This window comes from Acinonyx jubatus, chromosome B3 (assembly GCF_027475565.1).
Source record: "Acinonyx jubatus isolate Ajub_Pintada_27869175 chromosome B3, VMU_Ajub_asm_v1.0, whole genome shotgun sequence".
Taxonomy (NCBI): Eukaryota; Metazoa; Chordata; class Mammalia; order Carnivora; family Felidae; genus Acinonyx; species Acinonyx jubatus.
The window spans coordinates 117285001-117300848 of NC_069386.1; the positions used below are offsets into that span (position 1 = coordinate 117285001).

Here is a 15848-nt window from a genome sequence, read left to right on the forward strand (position 1 = left end):
TGCCTACAGGGAGGTAAATCATCAGCTGGAGGGGGTAACAGTAGGCAGGGAGAAACAATAAAGAACACCCAAGGGCCATCTCTGCCTCCCTGTATTAAGGCTTTCTTTCTGGCACTAACAAGCCAAAGTCACTTCAGGTGTGAAATATGCCTGCCTAATAAAGGAATCTTAAGTGGGGGGTGAGATGAGAAGAAAGTGCTATACGTCTCTTGAGGCCTTGATCACATGTCTGGTCACCATCAAGTCTTCCTGAGAGCCGCCAGACGTGTTCTCCCCACTCTGGGATTCCTCACTCTCTGGGCGTCCCCTCTTAAGCCTTTTTTACTGTCTCCTCTCTCTGGAGACACTTACTGGGTCCAGTCTCCTCTTTCCCTTCACATGGACGCTCCCTCTGGGTGGCACTGGAGTCTTGCTCATCCTGTGGCCTCCCCAGACCCGGTACCTGGTGGTTTGTAGGCCAAGGGCTTGGCCAGCCCCAGGGAGCTCTGCTGAGCTGGGCTGCCACTTTCCAAATGCCAGTCGGGACTGGTTTTATTCAGTTCTGGTCGGGCCTCCCTGCCCAAGGAGAGCCCTGTCTGGGCCGTGGCATCAGTCCTGCTACCTGGGGGTGCTGCCAGCCTGGGCCTCTCCTAGCAGGAAACCACAGAGGCCGCTGGAAACAGCTGGATGGGGGTGCACACATGCACATATACAGACACACGTTCTGAACCATAAGGGACGCGCGTTTTAAGGAAAGGCCTGGGGGTCAGGCAGCAGGCCTTCACGCTCCAGACAGGCCCTTTAAGAAAGGGCTGCAGCCAAGTGACCAGGCTGCTAAGCTCGGGCCCTGGAAGAGGCAGCCACAGCTCAGCCAGACATCAGAACAGAGGCGACACACACACCCGCCCCCTCAAAGTAAATGAGGCAACAGATACGACAGAAAGGATTAGAGAATAAACAGAAGCAGAAAATCCCCAGCCGCAAAGCCCCCAAAGAAATGCCAAAAACCCAAACTGAAGTTGTAACCATCTCTGCTCCAGCAGGCGGGGGCAGGTCAGTTTTGTACATCGGGCCCAGCTCCCGGTTGAGACACAGGTCCCGGGCCTTGGGATGGAGCCTGGGGGAAATTACTGCTCTGGGCCTGGCCGGGGGACCCTGAGGATCCCATCTTGCCTCCCTGTGTCCCCCACCCCTGGCCCCTGCCAGCACTTACACACACAGCGGCTCCTGGACGGGTCCAGCATGAGACCAGGCCTGCAGGTGCATAGGTAACTCCCCCTGGTGTTCACGCATTCCGAGTCCTTGCACAGGCCCAGGGTCAGGCACTCGTTGATATCTGTGGGGTTGGAGGAGGTGAGCAAGCGCCCGCCCCACCGAGGCTGGACGGAGGGGAGGGGCCGGTGCAGAGCTCTGCAAACACTTTCTCAAAAAAAAAAAAAAAAAAAAAAAAAAGACAATGGAGCTGCCATCTATTAAGTGTGGTCCCTCTCTCTGTACCTCCGTTTCCTAATTCATAAAATGGGGACATTAGTAGTAACTACCAGGGGCGCCTGCGTGGCTCAGTCGGTTGAGCGACCGACTTCAGCTCAGGTCATGACCTCGCGGTTTGTGAGTTCGAGCCCCGCGTCGGGCTCTGTGCTGACAGCTCAGAGCCTGGAGCCTGTTTCGGATTCTGTGTCTCCCTCTCTCTCTGCCCGTCCCCCACTTATGCTCTATCTCTCTCTGTCTCAGAAATAAACACTTAAAAAATTAAAAAAAAATAGTAACTACCAGATGGTCTTATTAGGAGAATAAAACAAGATAAAAATTGCAAATCACTTAGTCCACTAACTGGTAATAATGGTCATAATATTAAAAGTGAATGTTTATTGAGTGCATATTATGCACCAGGTACCAGGCGAGGTGGCTGACCTATGATACCCCATTCAGTTCTTACCAACAATTTTATCAAGTAGGTCCATGGGGCTTCATCTTATAGGTGAGGAAGCAGGTTCAAGGAGTAACTTGCTTAAAGGCACCCAGCTAGTAAGTAGCATGCTGGGATGCATATGGGGGGAGCGGATAAGGGCACAGTTCGGGCTGGAGAGTGGAGAACCATCTGCCCAGTCCCTCCTATTCAGCCTTCCTGGAGAGACTCTGAAGCATCTCTGCAGGTCTGGGGGACACATCCGCAGCACAGAGGGGCCCAGCAAGGTCGAGGAGGCAGGAGGCCAGAGGCTATGTTTCCAGGAGGTGGAAGGCCTCAGGCAGGCCCCACACATCCTCCAAGACCAGTGGGGGCACATGCTGTTCTTCAAACAAGGGAGTGACATTAGCTTCCCTTCTAACCTCAAAAACATTTCATGCTGGAAACTTCTTCCTGCCAAGGGGAAATCCCAACCCTTACTCTAAGCTCCAAGAAGTCTTGGTGATGGCACCCTTGTTGATGATGGTAAGTGAGGAAGATCCGTGAGGGGCAGATCTCCTGCCTCCAGGGCCGGGAGATTAGACATGGCGACCCAGTGTCACCAGAGTCGCATGCTCACCCACAGGCTTCAGGGAAGCCTGTTTAGTAAGCGCAGGAATGAAGGGTTAGAAGATGGCCCAACTACTCTTTGGCAGGATACCCTGTTGGGAGGGAGGTGCATGGGGAGATGCCACTGAGATCTAGGAAAGGGAACAGACCCACCTGCCCCTGGACTGTGGCCATAGTGATGTGTCTAAGTACCTAAATGCAAATCTGACATGCCTCTGGTCCCCATTCACCTCCTAGAGGGAGCTCCTAAACCCTCACAGGGCATCCAGTGCCCTCGACCATATTTCCCCACAGCCTGTGGGTGGGCAGCTGGCCCTGACGAGGCTCTGGGATGTCTGTGTCGTCTCCTGTGGGCACACAGGCTGTACTCCAGCCGGCCTAAACTGTTCCTTTGCTTGTGCTGTTTCCTCGGCCTGGAATGCCCGCATCCCCTTTAGTTGGTCACCTCTACTCATTCCTTAAGTCGAGGTGAGGTGTCACCTGAAGCCCCTCTCCTACCCTCCCAGTCTGGGAAGGGGTCCCCACCATGGGATCCCACAGCACCCAGAACTTCTTTCCGGTGAGATCACTTCTCCCGTGGGGTGTAATGGTTTAAGCGTCTGTATTCACCTGGGGCAGCTTCCGTGTTTATCTGTCACTGTGTACTAAGTACCTAGCACAACGCATGCAGCTCATGACAAGACCCCAAAATTGTCCCGTGGAAGGAGAGAAGGCTGGAGAGAGAGAGAGGAGGGTGATGCACACGGATGTAGAGGTGAGCAGGTCCCCTCCCATATACGGAGACCAAGCCCACAGACATGGGAAGGGGGAGTTTTAGGGGGCAGGGTCTCCTGGGGGAGGGCCCCCTGGCTTCCTATATTCCTGAGGCTCCGTGGAGGGAGGGCTGAGAGCTCATTTGAAATCCTGGGAATAACTTTAATCCTGTGCACTGGGAAACCAGCCAGGAGGAGAGGCCACTGGGGACAGTTGAGATATGAATGGCCCTACTGTACCCTCCAAGGGCAAAACTAAAGACTTCTCTCCACACCCACTGTCTAGTCTACTAGTCCCCATTGCCCCCAGGGGAGTCTGACCTTGGGCTGGGTCAGAGGCCTGCCCTTTTGCCTGGTCCAAGCACTTTATCCATGGTCCAGAAATCCCCTTTGGGCCTGGCACCCCACAGCAGACAGCCTAGACACCCCACCCCCCAACCCCGGCCCTGGACTCCCTCAGATCCCTCTCTCCTGAAGAAGCCTCCAGGGGGAGGTACCTAGGAAGCCATCTGGGCCAATCCCCTGTCTCTAACCCAGCTTCATTCAAAGCAAGTCATACAGACAGCAGTGTGTCTAGTTCCCCAAAGGGGAGGCTGCCTCAGCTCCCCACTGACCTCTGCCAGCCTCAGGAGCCTCCCAGCTGGAAGGCCCTGCTCACCGCTCCTACCGCCAGGCCCATAGCCAACAGCGGCTCCCTGCTCAGAGCCTTAGCGGCACAGTGGTAACAGCTGCCCCTCAGTGAAGGCTTCTGGACCCTCAGTCATCCTGGTCCCACTCCCCATCTCCACTGGAACTCCCTGTAGTGACAAAGCCATAGCTGAGACCCACCTCCCACCCATCTGTCCTAAGGTGCCTCTGGGCCTTGCCCCTCTGGGGGCTCTGTAATACAGAGTGCTCCAGGCCTTGGTGGTCTTAGAGAGCCTGTCAGCAGGCCAGCAAGGATCATGGGCTAGACTTTATGGCCCCCTGTTCCCTCTTTCTTCCCCCTCCTAGCTGTGGGAGGCAGGTATGAGTAGCTGAAGGTGCGGTGTTGGGGAAAGTCCACAGAGGTCCCCATCAACTCAGGCTGACTTGATCCTGGAGTCAAAAGTCCTCCCAATCCAGGGAGATTGGCCCAGGAGGTGAGTAAACATGTAGGGACCAGGGCAGTACCTTCACACACAGACCCACAGCTCTAGAGACCCACCTGGCCCAGGTCCAGTGGGGACGGGTGGAGATGGGAGGAGGGACAGGCTCAGCTCCCAGGTCCTTTCTAGGCTTGCTCTATCATTATCTCCCCGACTTCCTTAGGCTCCTGGAACCAGCAGCCCCCATAGCATCCCAAGCTGGGGCTTAGCGGTACCCAGAGAAGACCACTCAGCGACACCATTCCTTCTGTCTGGGGATGGGGGTAGTGCCCCGGCATCATCAGACCTTCATCATTTCCCCTCCCCAAGCCCAGCCCTGGCCCCGGTCATCCTTACCTTGGCAGTGAGTGAGATTCAGTCTCTTGTACCCTTGGGGACACTCCAGCTGGCCATTTTCAACCACCGGTGAGGCTAAGGAGTGAAGATATAGATGGGCCTCACTGGAAGGCCCTTGGGTTCCTCTGTCACCCACGCTGAAAAGTGGGGTACAACCCACTCCACAGCTGTGAGGCTCTGTCCCCCCAAGTCACCACTGTGGGTAGCTGTGATGGCATCTTGGCTGCAATCCCTTCCCTGGCTCTCACCAGGTTACCCTTGACCCAACTTGCTCTTACTAGAAATGACCCTCAGTGACTATATTCTTGTATATATCAATGTTATACACTATAATGTGATTAAACAAGCTTCGTTTGTTTATTTATCTAATTTTTGGGGGGGGTTTTCAAGTCATTATAGATTTACAGGAAGTTACAAAAAACAGTCACAGAGAAGTCCTGTGTGTCCATCACCCCGCTTCTCCTAATAGGTTACATCTTACATAACGATGGTTATTTTATTAGTTTTTAAACCTCTAGACACAACAATTCACAGTCTAATTCCAAGTTCTGTTTATTTTGATACTTGGTGTTAATGCTGCCATAGCCGACAAGGTATCTCAGCTCAAGATGGAAGAAGGCCATCCTTGATTGCACTCATGAAACCACGCTATTCATTTTTCACTCACATTCACCAACTGTGTGATGCTGGTGTTGAAATTTGGCTGGTAGCTTTCCATCTCCCCTGAGGTCAGCTAGTGGTTCCTAACAGATGTAAGGTACATTAGAAAATTCCAGTTTTCCAGTTTTTTAAGTGTGCAAATGGAGTTGGCTTCTAGCAACAAATCCCGTAACGATGGAACTGTTTCCAAACATCCATTTTCAAAAGGTTTTCTCTGTGGTACAAGTCTCCTGACCAGCAGCCCTGCCTGAAGTGAAAAGCAGACAAAACCGGGCAGATGTCTGACTCTAGACTGACCAACAAGGAAATAAGTCTCAGAATTCTGGTGCTGACACCTGCCCTACCCGATCGCACAACGTTCTCCTGTACGTTAAAGAGAAAAAAGTACTTTTTTTTTAAATTTTTTTAATGTTTTTATTTATTTTTGAAGGAGAGAGAGACAGAGCGTGAGCAGGGGAGGAACAGAGAAAGAGGGAGACGTAGAATTTGAAGCAGGCTCCAGGCTCTAAGCTGTCAGCACAGAGCCCGATGTGGGGCTCGAACTCATGAACTGTGAGATCATGACCTGAGCCGAAGTCGGACGCTCAACCGACTGAGCCACCCAGGTGCCCCAAGAAAAAAAAGTACTTTGAAAAAGAAAAACCTATTTAAAAACAGGGAAGACATTTCTATTCCTTTGGGGGGATGGACTGGCGTGTCAGCCTCCAGAGGAATACTTGGAAGGGTTTGGCTTTTTTTGGGGTTTGGTTGGTTGGTTTTTGTTGAAAAGCTCTAGCAGGTAGCATATGACTGACAGCCATCTGTCATCATAGAAAAAGGCAGCAGATGTGAAACACCCATTTTTTTTTTTCCCAAAAGAATAGCTCATCTATAAGTCTGACCATTTCTTTGCCAAGACATAGCCCGCAATTCTCAAGGGGTCCAGGGATTTTCGTGATGTTTTGACATCACGTTCCATAAAGATGCCATTCGATTTTAAAGGTCTTGTTTCATAGAGTGAACCGCATGATGACTTCCTCTGGCAATTTGTCTCCTTCTGACTTTCACTTCCTCGGGGCAATAGCTTGTCTGTGAGTGCTGCGGTGAGGGAATTTTCCATAGAGTGCTCTCCACCTCTATGACTTCACCTGGATTCCTTTTTATTCCAGTCGGGGCATCAGCAACGACCCTTACAGAGTTGGTGGAAAAGCTTACTTTTATTCAAGAGTCATTTAACGTTTGGGAATATATGCCTGGGGTTGATCCTTTCTTTAGTAGCTTGCACAAAGATAATTCTTCATGTGTTTTACTGTGGAAATAGATTCTCGCAAATACCGAGAGACACGTTAGAGGTATCTATACTTCCATCCAACTATACAGCAAAGTTTGAGCATCTCGGAGTTTTTAAACGTGTTTCTAATCCAGATGGCTTTTACTCTATCATTAGCTGCTTCTTCCCAGCACATTCGGTTTTCTTCCTCCCTCCCTCCTTTCCTTCCTTCTTTCTTTCAAGTGCGAGCGGGGGGTGGGGGAGAGAGAGAGAGAGAGAGAGAGAGAGAGAGAGAGAGAGAGAGAGAATCCCAAGCAGACTCCACGCCCAGCAAGGAGCCCCATGAGGGACTCCATCTCACGACTGTGAGATCATGACCTGAGCCACAATCAAGAGTCGGACTCTTAACCGGTGGAGCCACTCAGGCGCCCCCAGGGCAAAGTCTGTTATTAACGATATATTATTTCATACAGCCTTCTTGATCATTTGGACCCTGGGGTCCGTTTTGGGTCATGTGTGAGAGGTCCTGATCATTTTTACTTTGGAACATGGTTGATTACATGTCAGAGGAGAAGCGGCAGCATTGAATTAAAAAAAAAAAATCATTACTTGGCGATTATGCTATTAGTATTATTTTGAATCCTGTTTCTTTGCAGGAATTTTTTTTTAGAGTCACTTCTCCCCGTGGCGAGGGTTGTTTTCGTTAAAACCTGACGACATAATTGAAAGACCCCGTAAACCCAGCACTGTTGTGGGTTACGTGTTGTGATAGGCCAGACACAAACAAGAGGAGGTGCCATGTTTTTCCGGAACCTTCTCTTCCCTGAGGACACTCCACAGGCCAAACACGACATCCCACAGTCTGCCATAGAGACCAAGCAAGGATATAAATTAGTAAAGCTTAATTTTTTGTTTCACATTCAAAAAAATCGTCAGTGGAATTTGTAAAATCTTTTCCCGCTATGGACGACAGTCTTGCTCAGGGTTGACGGGTCGTTCCACGGTGGGGACTGGGCTGCGGCCTAGTGGAGATAAATGAGGATTCTGAACACGCCGCTATTGAGACAGAGGGATGGGAGTGAGGTTGGGAAACGTCAGCGCCCCTGGCAGGGGGCCCGGTGGCATCGGCTGAGGACAGGGAGGAGGAAAGGGAGAGGGGAAGTTGTTTGGAGAAACTCAGAAAGCAAGCTGATTAGATGCAGCCTGCAACCATTATGAGGAGCAGAAGGTGGGAAAGAATAGTGCAAGGCCGATGCCAGAACGTCTGGACGGGGCTTTGGAGCTGCAAGGCCACTGGTACATAGAATCCTGTTTCCCACACAATGACCTGCAAGGCAGGGAGCATTATCCCCGTTTTACAGATTAGGAAAGCGTAGCTCAGAGGGGACCGAATAGCGGTTGAACCCAAGCCTCTAGCTGTGAAGGCCACATCCCTCGCGTGCCACTCTGCTGGAATCGGGCGGGAGAGAGGGGCCAGGAGGCCAGGGTGGCACCAAGATGTCGGGGGGAATCGTGAGGCAGAAGGACCCCGCTTCCTCGGCGAGTGGGAGATGAGTGGTCCGAGCTAGGATTAAAGCCGGGAAGCAGGGTGGAACAACGGCGGGCACCTTCAGGGCACCGCGAGAACCTGGGGAAGGTGGCAACTGAGAAGAGCTGTGTTCATTCATTCGTCCAGATTCATGTGCTTTTCTTATAAAGTGATTTCTTTTCCAGAGGGCTCTGCCCTCTTGCTGGCCTTAAGAGAAACTGTTGGGGGCGCCTGGACGGCTCAGTCGGTTAGGTTAAGCATCCAACTTTAGGTCATGTCATGATCTGGCAGTTTGTCAGTTCAAGCCCTGAATCAGGCTCTGTGCTGACAGCTCAGAGCCTGGAGCCTGCTTCGGATTCTGTGTCTCCCCCTCTCTCTGCCCCTCCCCTGCTCACACTCCGTCTCTTTCCCTCTCAAAAATAAATACATGTTGAAGAAGAAGAAGAAGGAGGAGGAAAGAGAAACTGTTGGATGGATAAGCATCTGTGAAGGCAGGCTTCTGGGGAGGAATGCATTTCAAAGCCGCTGTCCCTGGTGAAACTCCCATTTTGCCAGCAACCCCGACCTGATCCCAAAGAGGACCCCGAGACCTGTCTCCACACCTCACAGAGGCCACCTATGAGCTTCTGTAAGAGCAAGTGCAGCATCCAATCTAGAAAAGTCAGTTTCAATCTAGTGGGGGGGATAGAAGGCTGAAGTTTATTTTTTTTATTTACTTATTTTGAGATAGATGATGAAAGAAAGAAAGAAAGAAAGAAAGAAAGAAAGAAAGAAAGAAAGAAAGAAAGAAAGAATCCCAAGCAGGTTCCGGGTTGTCAGTGCAGAGCCTGATGTGGGGCTCAATCTCACGACCTGTGAGATCATGGCCTGAGCTGAAACCAAGAGTCGGATGCTTAATCAACTGAGCCACCCAGGCCCCCTAAAGAGCTGAAGTTTAGACAGCCGTGTGGAAGGGAGAACCTTGGCTCAGGTGGAACCCAGCACCCACCTGCGGCTCCAGGAGTGATCTTGGCAGTCAGTGAGCTGTGATTCATGGTGAGGGGGGAGGGCAGGCACCACCACCCCTGCCACCCACCCTAGGTTGCCTCCCAAGTGCTCTCAACACACTCAGGCCTTCCTTTTTCTTGACACTTAAAATGCTTTGTTGCGACCGCCTGTTTGCTTGCCCATCTCTCCCGCTGAAGTGTGAGCTCCTTGAGTTTAGGGACCCTGTCTTATTGTTGCCATGTCTCTAGAGCCAAGCACAGCACGCGGAACACTAGAGGCACTCAGTCAAAATGGGATGACTAATAATAGCAAACGCTAAAATGGCACTTACGATGGGCCAGGCTTTGTTATAAAGTCCTTACCTGTATTAACTTATTTGATCCTCATAACAGCCCTTGAGGGGACTTACTGATATTGTCCCCATTTTATGGATGAGCAAACTGAGGTCCAGAGAGGTCAGGAAACAGGCCCCAGGTCTCCCAGCTGGTGGGTGGCGCTGGGATTATGAATGCAGGCCGTCTGCCTCCAGAGGATAAATTCTGAACCATTCCTCTCTACTGCCTCCAAATAAATAAATGCATGAACTCATGACAAGCCTCAGGAGTTATCTAGGTCTGGAATCCTAGGGTCTGCAGGCTACAGGGAGATGTGTGCCCATCAGGAAATATATCACCCTTCTTGGGAACCTCTCTTCCCTTTTTCTTGAAACAAGGGACCAGGAGAGCGACTGGGAAAAACGAAGGCAGCGGTACCCAGATGGGGGTTGGAAGAACTACTCAGATGTTGGGTAAATGCCCCACAAGGTCTACAACCGAAGTGCCATGCAGAATCAGTAAAGGCAATGGGTAAGAACCCGCACTACCCCTCATGGCCCCTCGGCCAACACGAGGGGAAGACAGCGGGTCGGAAAGTAGAGAGAGGTAGGTCTGGAAATCGAGAGGCTAAGCTACGCTTCCCATGGGCGCTTCGCAGAGATACGTGGAGAGCGGCTGCCGGTGACCTTGCGGTTGGGGCTCTTAGGCCTGAGAAAGCCCAAGCGGCGGCTGAGGGGTCAGCCAGGATCAACCCGAACTCCAAGGAGTCTGAGCATCACAAAATGCCCACGAAGCCTGTAGAGTGGAGGTATGTACCTCTCTTGCCTAAGGAAACCCGGGCGTTGGGGGCCAGAACCTCCCATCTCCGGGCCCCTGACCCCAGCCCTGTTTACTCACTACCGCACCTGAGCTGGCTCACACACCGGGGAAGGAAGCAGAGGGGTCCCTGGCGGCAGTCTGCCGCTGCCCCGCTGGCTCTCTCCCTTGGCTGCTGGGACTCCCCAGGAGGTCTCAACCAGGACCGACTAATTGCTGGAGACAGTTTTGGCCCTGACTCTACGACAGAGCTCAGGGAGGAGTTGGTGGAGACATATGTCTGGCCACGGAGCTGTTTACAAGCCACGCTGATCTCAGCCCGTGATGACAGATGACCACAGCAGGGAGTTGTGGAGGGTGCCCGGCCACACACGCCTCTGCCAGAGAACAGACAGACGGACACACACACACACACCCTGGATGAGGCTAAGCTCGATGCACTGGGGCATGTGAACGCATCAGTGCTGAATACTCCATTTGCAAACCTCAGGTGGGTAAGCTGGAAAGAAACTTCTGCTCCCCAAGAGCAGTGAAAGGAGTGTGGGTCCTGGGGCAGCCAGACCCACACTGAATCCCTGGCTCTATTCTGACTAGCTGTGTGACCTGGCACACATCTCTTAACCTGTTTTGGTCTTAATTTTTTCATCTGCACAGGTGGGGACAGACACTCCGTGTCATGGCTCGTGAAGGTCAACTGTACTGAAACAATCAGTGTCACTGAAGCTAGCACCGTGCCTAGCAAAGTCCCTGCAGATGCTCCCCAACACTTAGTTCCTCTCTCTTCCTTTCCTTCCCTCCCTCCCTCCCTCCCTCCCTCCCTCCCTCCCTCCCTCCCTCTATGCTCTCTCCCTCCCTCCCTTCCTCCCTTCCTTCCTTCCATAACACAGTTTCAAGGACGGCAAGCTGACTGCTGCCCCTCATTGGCTGGAGACACTTGGGCAAATGACTCAACCTCTCTGAGTTTGTTATCGGTAAAATGTGGAAGACAATTCCTTCCTTGGGGCTATTGTGAATGCTATTGTGCGAAACCCCGAGCATGATACTTGTCACACACTGGTGATTATTATAAATTCATTATTCCCGATTTTCTGCTTGGTGAGGTCCTAATGGATCCCCTCAAGGATTGTGGAAATCACACATAAAGATAGGCTCTGACTGCTTCCTTGGGGCAGCACTAGAGCCAAAGCGGGCGTCTTGGTTACCGCAAGCAATGAGGTAGAGAGGGGTCTGGTCAGACCCTTGGCTCAGACAGGCGCCACTCCAGCCAACCCCACCGCAGCCCTCCCTGGACCTCTCCAGGCCAGAGATGCCACGTGTCGGTGACACCGCTCTGGGGTAAGGAGGGCGCTAACTTGAGCTGAGGCACAACTCCCAGGAGGCCTTGAGTCCCTTGGAAGAAGCTTTCAGAACATCCCCGAGCCAAAGAGACACTGCTTTTTCTTCAGCCCAACAACTGGAATTCTGAAAAATCCCATTTCTTTAGGGCAGGAGACTGGGCGTCTCACCCGGAGTCCCAGAGAACAGGAGCCCCACCCCAGCACAGCTGTTCCCTAAGCCGGGGTCCTCTGGTTGAACAAATTCTCTAAGCCAAGTGCACACGAGGCCACACGAGAGGAAGATTACGGGCTGGTTAGAGGAAGGGGTCCCGAGTCACGGGCACACAATTTCCCCTTCTGGAAAATGAAGACAGTCACACCCAACGCCCAGACACAGGGTCAGGATGCAGTGGAATGAGGAAGTACTTAGCACCGGGGCCTGGCACTTGCTAAGTGCTCCAAAGAAACGGTTGCTAATGATGATGGTGATGATAACGAGGTTGCTGCAGTGACTTGCCCTCTGGTGCTCTCTGCCCCAAATCCTGCCGATTGCCTGTGTCCCCTCACATACCCACCCTCTCTGGGGGTTGGCCTCACCTGAAGCAGTCCCCGCGGGCAAGGGCCCTGGTAAAACCCAGGCAAACCAAAGCTTTCTTTCTATTGAGGGTTCCAAATACATTTGCAGACATATATATTAAACCTCCATTCCCTCAAAAATAAATTTCCTTTCCCAACTCCTTCCACGAACCTGTTCTTAGCAGCCAAACTCTCTGTGGCAGAGAGCTCAGTTCTTCTGGGCACACCCCATTATATCGTTGGGTTTTGATAAACTGCAGTTTTGGGGTTTGGTTTTTGGGTTTTTGTTTTTGAGAGAGAGAGAGAGAGAGGACACAAGCTGGGGGGAGGGGCAGAGGGAAAGAGAGAAAACCCCAAGCAGGTTCCACCCTCAGCGTGGAGCCTGACATGGGGCTTGATCCCACAACCCTGGGATCATGGCCTCAACCAAAATCGACTGACGGAGCCACCCTGGCACGCCCAATGAGCTGCAGTTTTTAATAAGCTGTTGCTTGTGCTTCGAATTGAGCTCTGCTCACCAGAAACATCCTCACATTGGCTTTAGCCCTCCAAGAACCACAGGGAACAATCCCACCAGCTTCCCTCCGGGACAATTCTTTTAACGCATCTCCGTGAACCCTTAGGCCTGAGCTTCAGGTAGCTGCCCTGCCTGTCTATTCTATCCCAATCTTCTTGAGGGATGTCCTTTGGGCACAAATAACTCATGAAACACAATCCTGGGCAGCCCCCTCTTGGCTGTGAATTCCTAGTCTAACGTCCTGAGCGTTGCTGTCTTTGGGCAGGCCTAACTCTCCCCAGAATGATTAGGGAGATCTTGGTCAGCTGAGAATCACTCTGTGGTGTGAAGCCTTGCTCCCCTGTCCTAGCTGCATGACCTTGGACAAGTTCCTCAGCCCTCTCTGAGCTTCACTTGTCAAGTGGGGATAAAGACTCTTAGCTCGAAGGTGGTTGCAACAATTTAGTGAGGTCAGGCAGGTGAAGAGACGGGCATAGGGTAAAAGTTCAGCTATTATTGTTTTTAAGATGGAAAGATGCGGAACTCCTTGAGGGGCAGAGCAAGAGAATCAGCAGTCCCTGGAGGTACAGGGAGGGGCCCGGGTTTTGAGGTGAACTCATCCCATGCCAGGCGGATGGACGGATCATCTCGAGGCAAACAGCTAGAGCTCAGAGTGCCAGCCACGCCTGCCCCAGCAAAGGGGCCTTGGGGTTGACACAGCCAATGCCAAGCCAGATGGGACAGTGGCCAACTTTCCAGTCGACCCAGATGTCTGTCTTTCTCAGACAGAAACTCAAAAATGTGGCCTCAATCAAAGTGGCTTTTGAGAGCTGTGTGCTCTTTGGACCCAGCAGGGGAACTGCAGAATCTTCGAAAAACTCCCAACGGTTAGGAAGACGTGGCTGGGGTTGGGTCCTGGAAGGTCAGCTGTATCTGCCACTCAGAGTGGAGGGAAAAGGGAGGGGATCATGGCTCCCTGAGCCGAGGTCTCCCGGAGAAAGAGGAATTTTTGCGGAAGAGAAGGGATTTGTCTGTGTCATGTAAATGAGACTTCAAGACAATTCTTTTCCTCCTCAGAAATAGCATCATTCTGCAGGAGCCTTTGACCATCCAGCATGGAACCTCAGAAGCCAAAAGGACTTAGAGGAAGCCTTGAACTCACATAGCTCCCTGGCTGTTGGCTTTATTACTCCCCTCACCCCCTGATCCTGCTAGATGAACGGGATGACAAAGCTCTTCCCCGAGGGACACAGCCTTATTTCACCAGAAGACAAGTAGAGGCTCAGAGGGGCAGAGCCCCCGGGCCTGGGAATGTTCTCGAACACCGAAGTCCTGCCTGTCTTGCCAACCATTCCCAAACCCACCCCAGCAGCGCAACTTTTCTTCCGCTGTCTCTGGCACTGTAGCCTGCTAGTCATGCCTACTTAGAGAAACATCTATCCCCCACCCACAGCCCCAGGCTCAGTCTGGCACCCTGTCAACACACACAAGGCTCCTCAGTCTTAGCCTGTCTCTATACGATGCCCAGCTGCACTTTAATGTGTTTTAAATGTTTGCGTTCCCTGGTCTTTGTTATTTCTTGCTTGGTGTGCTGGAATGCTTCACACTCTAGGGTTTGCACCCTGGCGCCCAGCTTGCTGAGATGTGCTCAACACAGTGGGGGAAGGGGGTGGGAGGCACTAACCGGGCCAGGGAGGAGGTGAGGGCACAGACTTGGGTGTGCTGTGCTCTAGGAAATGTCGCTCACTCTCTTGGTCTTACCTGCCTCTGCAATTCCCTTGGGTTGTTTGTTAAGCTCTTTCCCATCTTATTGGTCTACTGTAATAATTCTTCAGCTCTCATCCTGGATGTCACCTCCTACAAGAAGCTTTGCCGGATTCATAAGTTTGAGGTAGGATCTTCTACGGCACAGGGAACAGATGTGCAGGTTGTGCACTGCACAAAAGCACCACATTTACGAGAATCGCTGGCATCCTAGATTTGTATTTGTGAAGACTGTTTGGAACAAATGGAAGTAGAACCTTCCTCTAATTTGTACAGAGGTGCCATAGGACCTATCAGTGGTCCCGGTTCTGCCGTCTGTGTTCCCACAGCACTTGACATGTGTCTAGTTAGTGCTACCTGTATATACCCCCCACACCTCAGACTGTAAGCTTGGAGAAAGGAGGCCCTGCTTCTGCTAATTCTCCACTGTCTTTCCAGGGCCTGCACACTAGGGACGCTTCAGATGGGTGCTTTGTTAATGTCAATATCTGTGGACTGAATGGAATGTGGGATACGGAAGTCTCAAGGGTGGGCCTCACTAGAAGGAACAGAAATGGGTTGGGGCAGGGGGTGGAGAAGAAAAGGGGTGAAAGGATCTGTGAGCTGCAGGGGGAGATGCTGAGCAGGTCAAGGCCTTGCCCCTGCCCACCTCCCGCCCCCCGCCCCCCAACCCTGAGCCAGTGTCGTGTGTCCATTCTCTTTTCCCTTTTTAGAGGCATACTTTTTAGCAATTATAACAACAGCTACTGTTTATTGACCTAATGCTAAGGACACGCATCCTCTACGCTCCAGAGCAGCCCTACTGGCGCTATCACTGTCTTCACCGTGCAGATTGGAGACGGCGCAGAGAAGAGGTCAGCCAGCAGAGCTGAGACTGGTACCTATGTGTTGCACGCTCAAGCCCGGAAGCTTAACGCTACCCTCTGCTGCTTTGCCAAAAGTTCCATCGCACTGCAAAACCACCCATACTTCGTTTTAATTTGGAAAATACGGTCACTGCCCCACAACCAAGTCTGAAGTGAGGAACAGCCCTGTCCCTCCCACCTTTAGGCTCCAGGCCAGACCCCCTACGGAGCCAACTCACCAAGTCAATTGTTGACAGGCAAAAGAAATACATGCCAGGCCTGGAACCAGGCCCAGGAGTGGGGTCTGGAGGGAGAAGACGGGCTGAGCGGGCAGAAGCCATACTGAGGCACAGGCACCTCATCACCCACCTCCCAGTTGTAAGGTAGATGTCTACGAGAGCAGCATGAATGGGCATTTTGCTGACTCCAAAATCCTCTGTGCTTGGCCCACACAAGGCACTTGGTGAGCATTTGCTGAATAAGTGAACGAATGAACGAACAAATGAATACATGTTAGGTTTGCCCACCATCCGAAAGAGGGCAGGGAACTGGGTGTCCCATATCCCAAGGCAGAGGGCATTCTGGGAC

At 52.0% G+C, this 15848-nt stretch overlaps 1 protein-coding gene across 3 annotated transcripts in view; it reads right to left on the minus strand.

Moving 5' to 3' along the window:
- The window catches only part of LTBP2 (latent transforming growth factor beta binding protein 2), a 102009-nt gene that overhangs the window by 30049 nt on the left and 56112 nt on the right, over positions 1–15848 (minus strand). For all 3 annotated transcript variants that reach the window (XM_027066165.2, XM_027066164.2, XM_053224711.1), the window contains exons 9-10: positions 4710–4784; positions 1193–1315 (exon numbers count right to left, since the gene is read on the minus strand). In XM_027066165.2, the coding sequence (XP_026921966.2) occupies positions 1193–1315; positions 4710–4784 (198 nt within the window). The remainder of the gene's footprint in view (positions 1–1192; positions 1316–4709; positions 4785–15848) is intronic.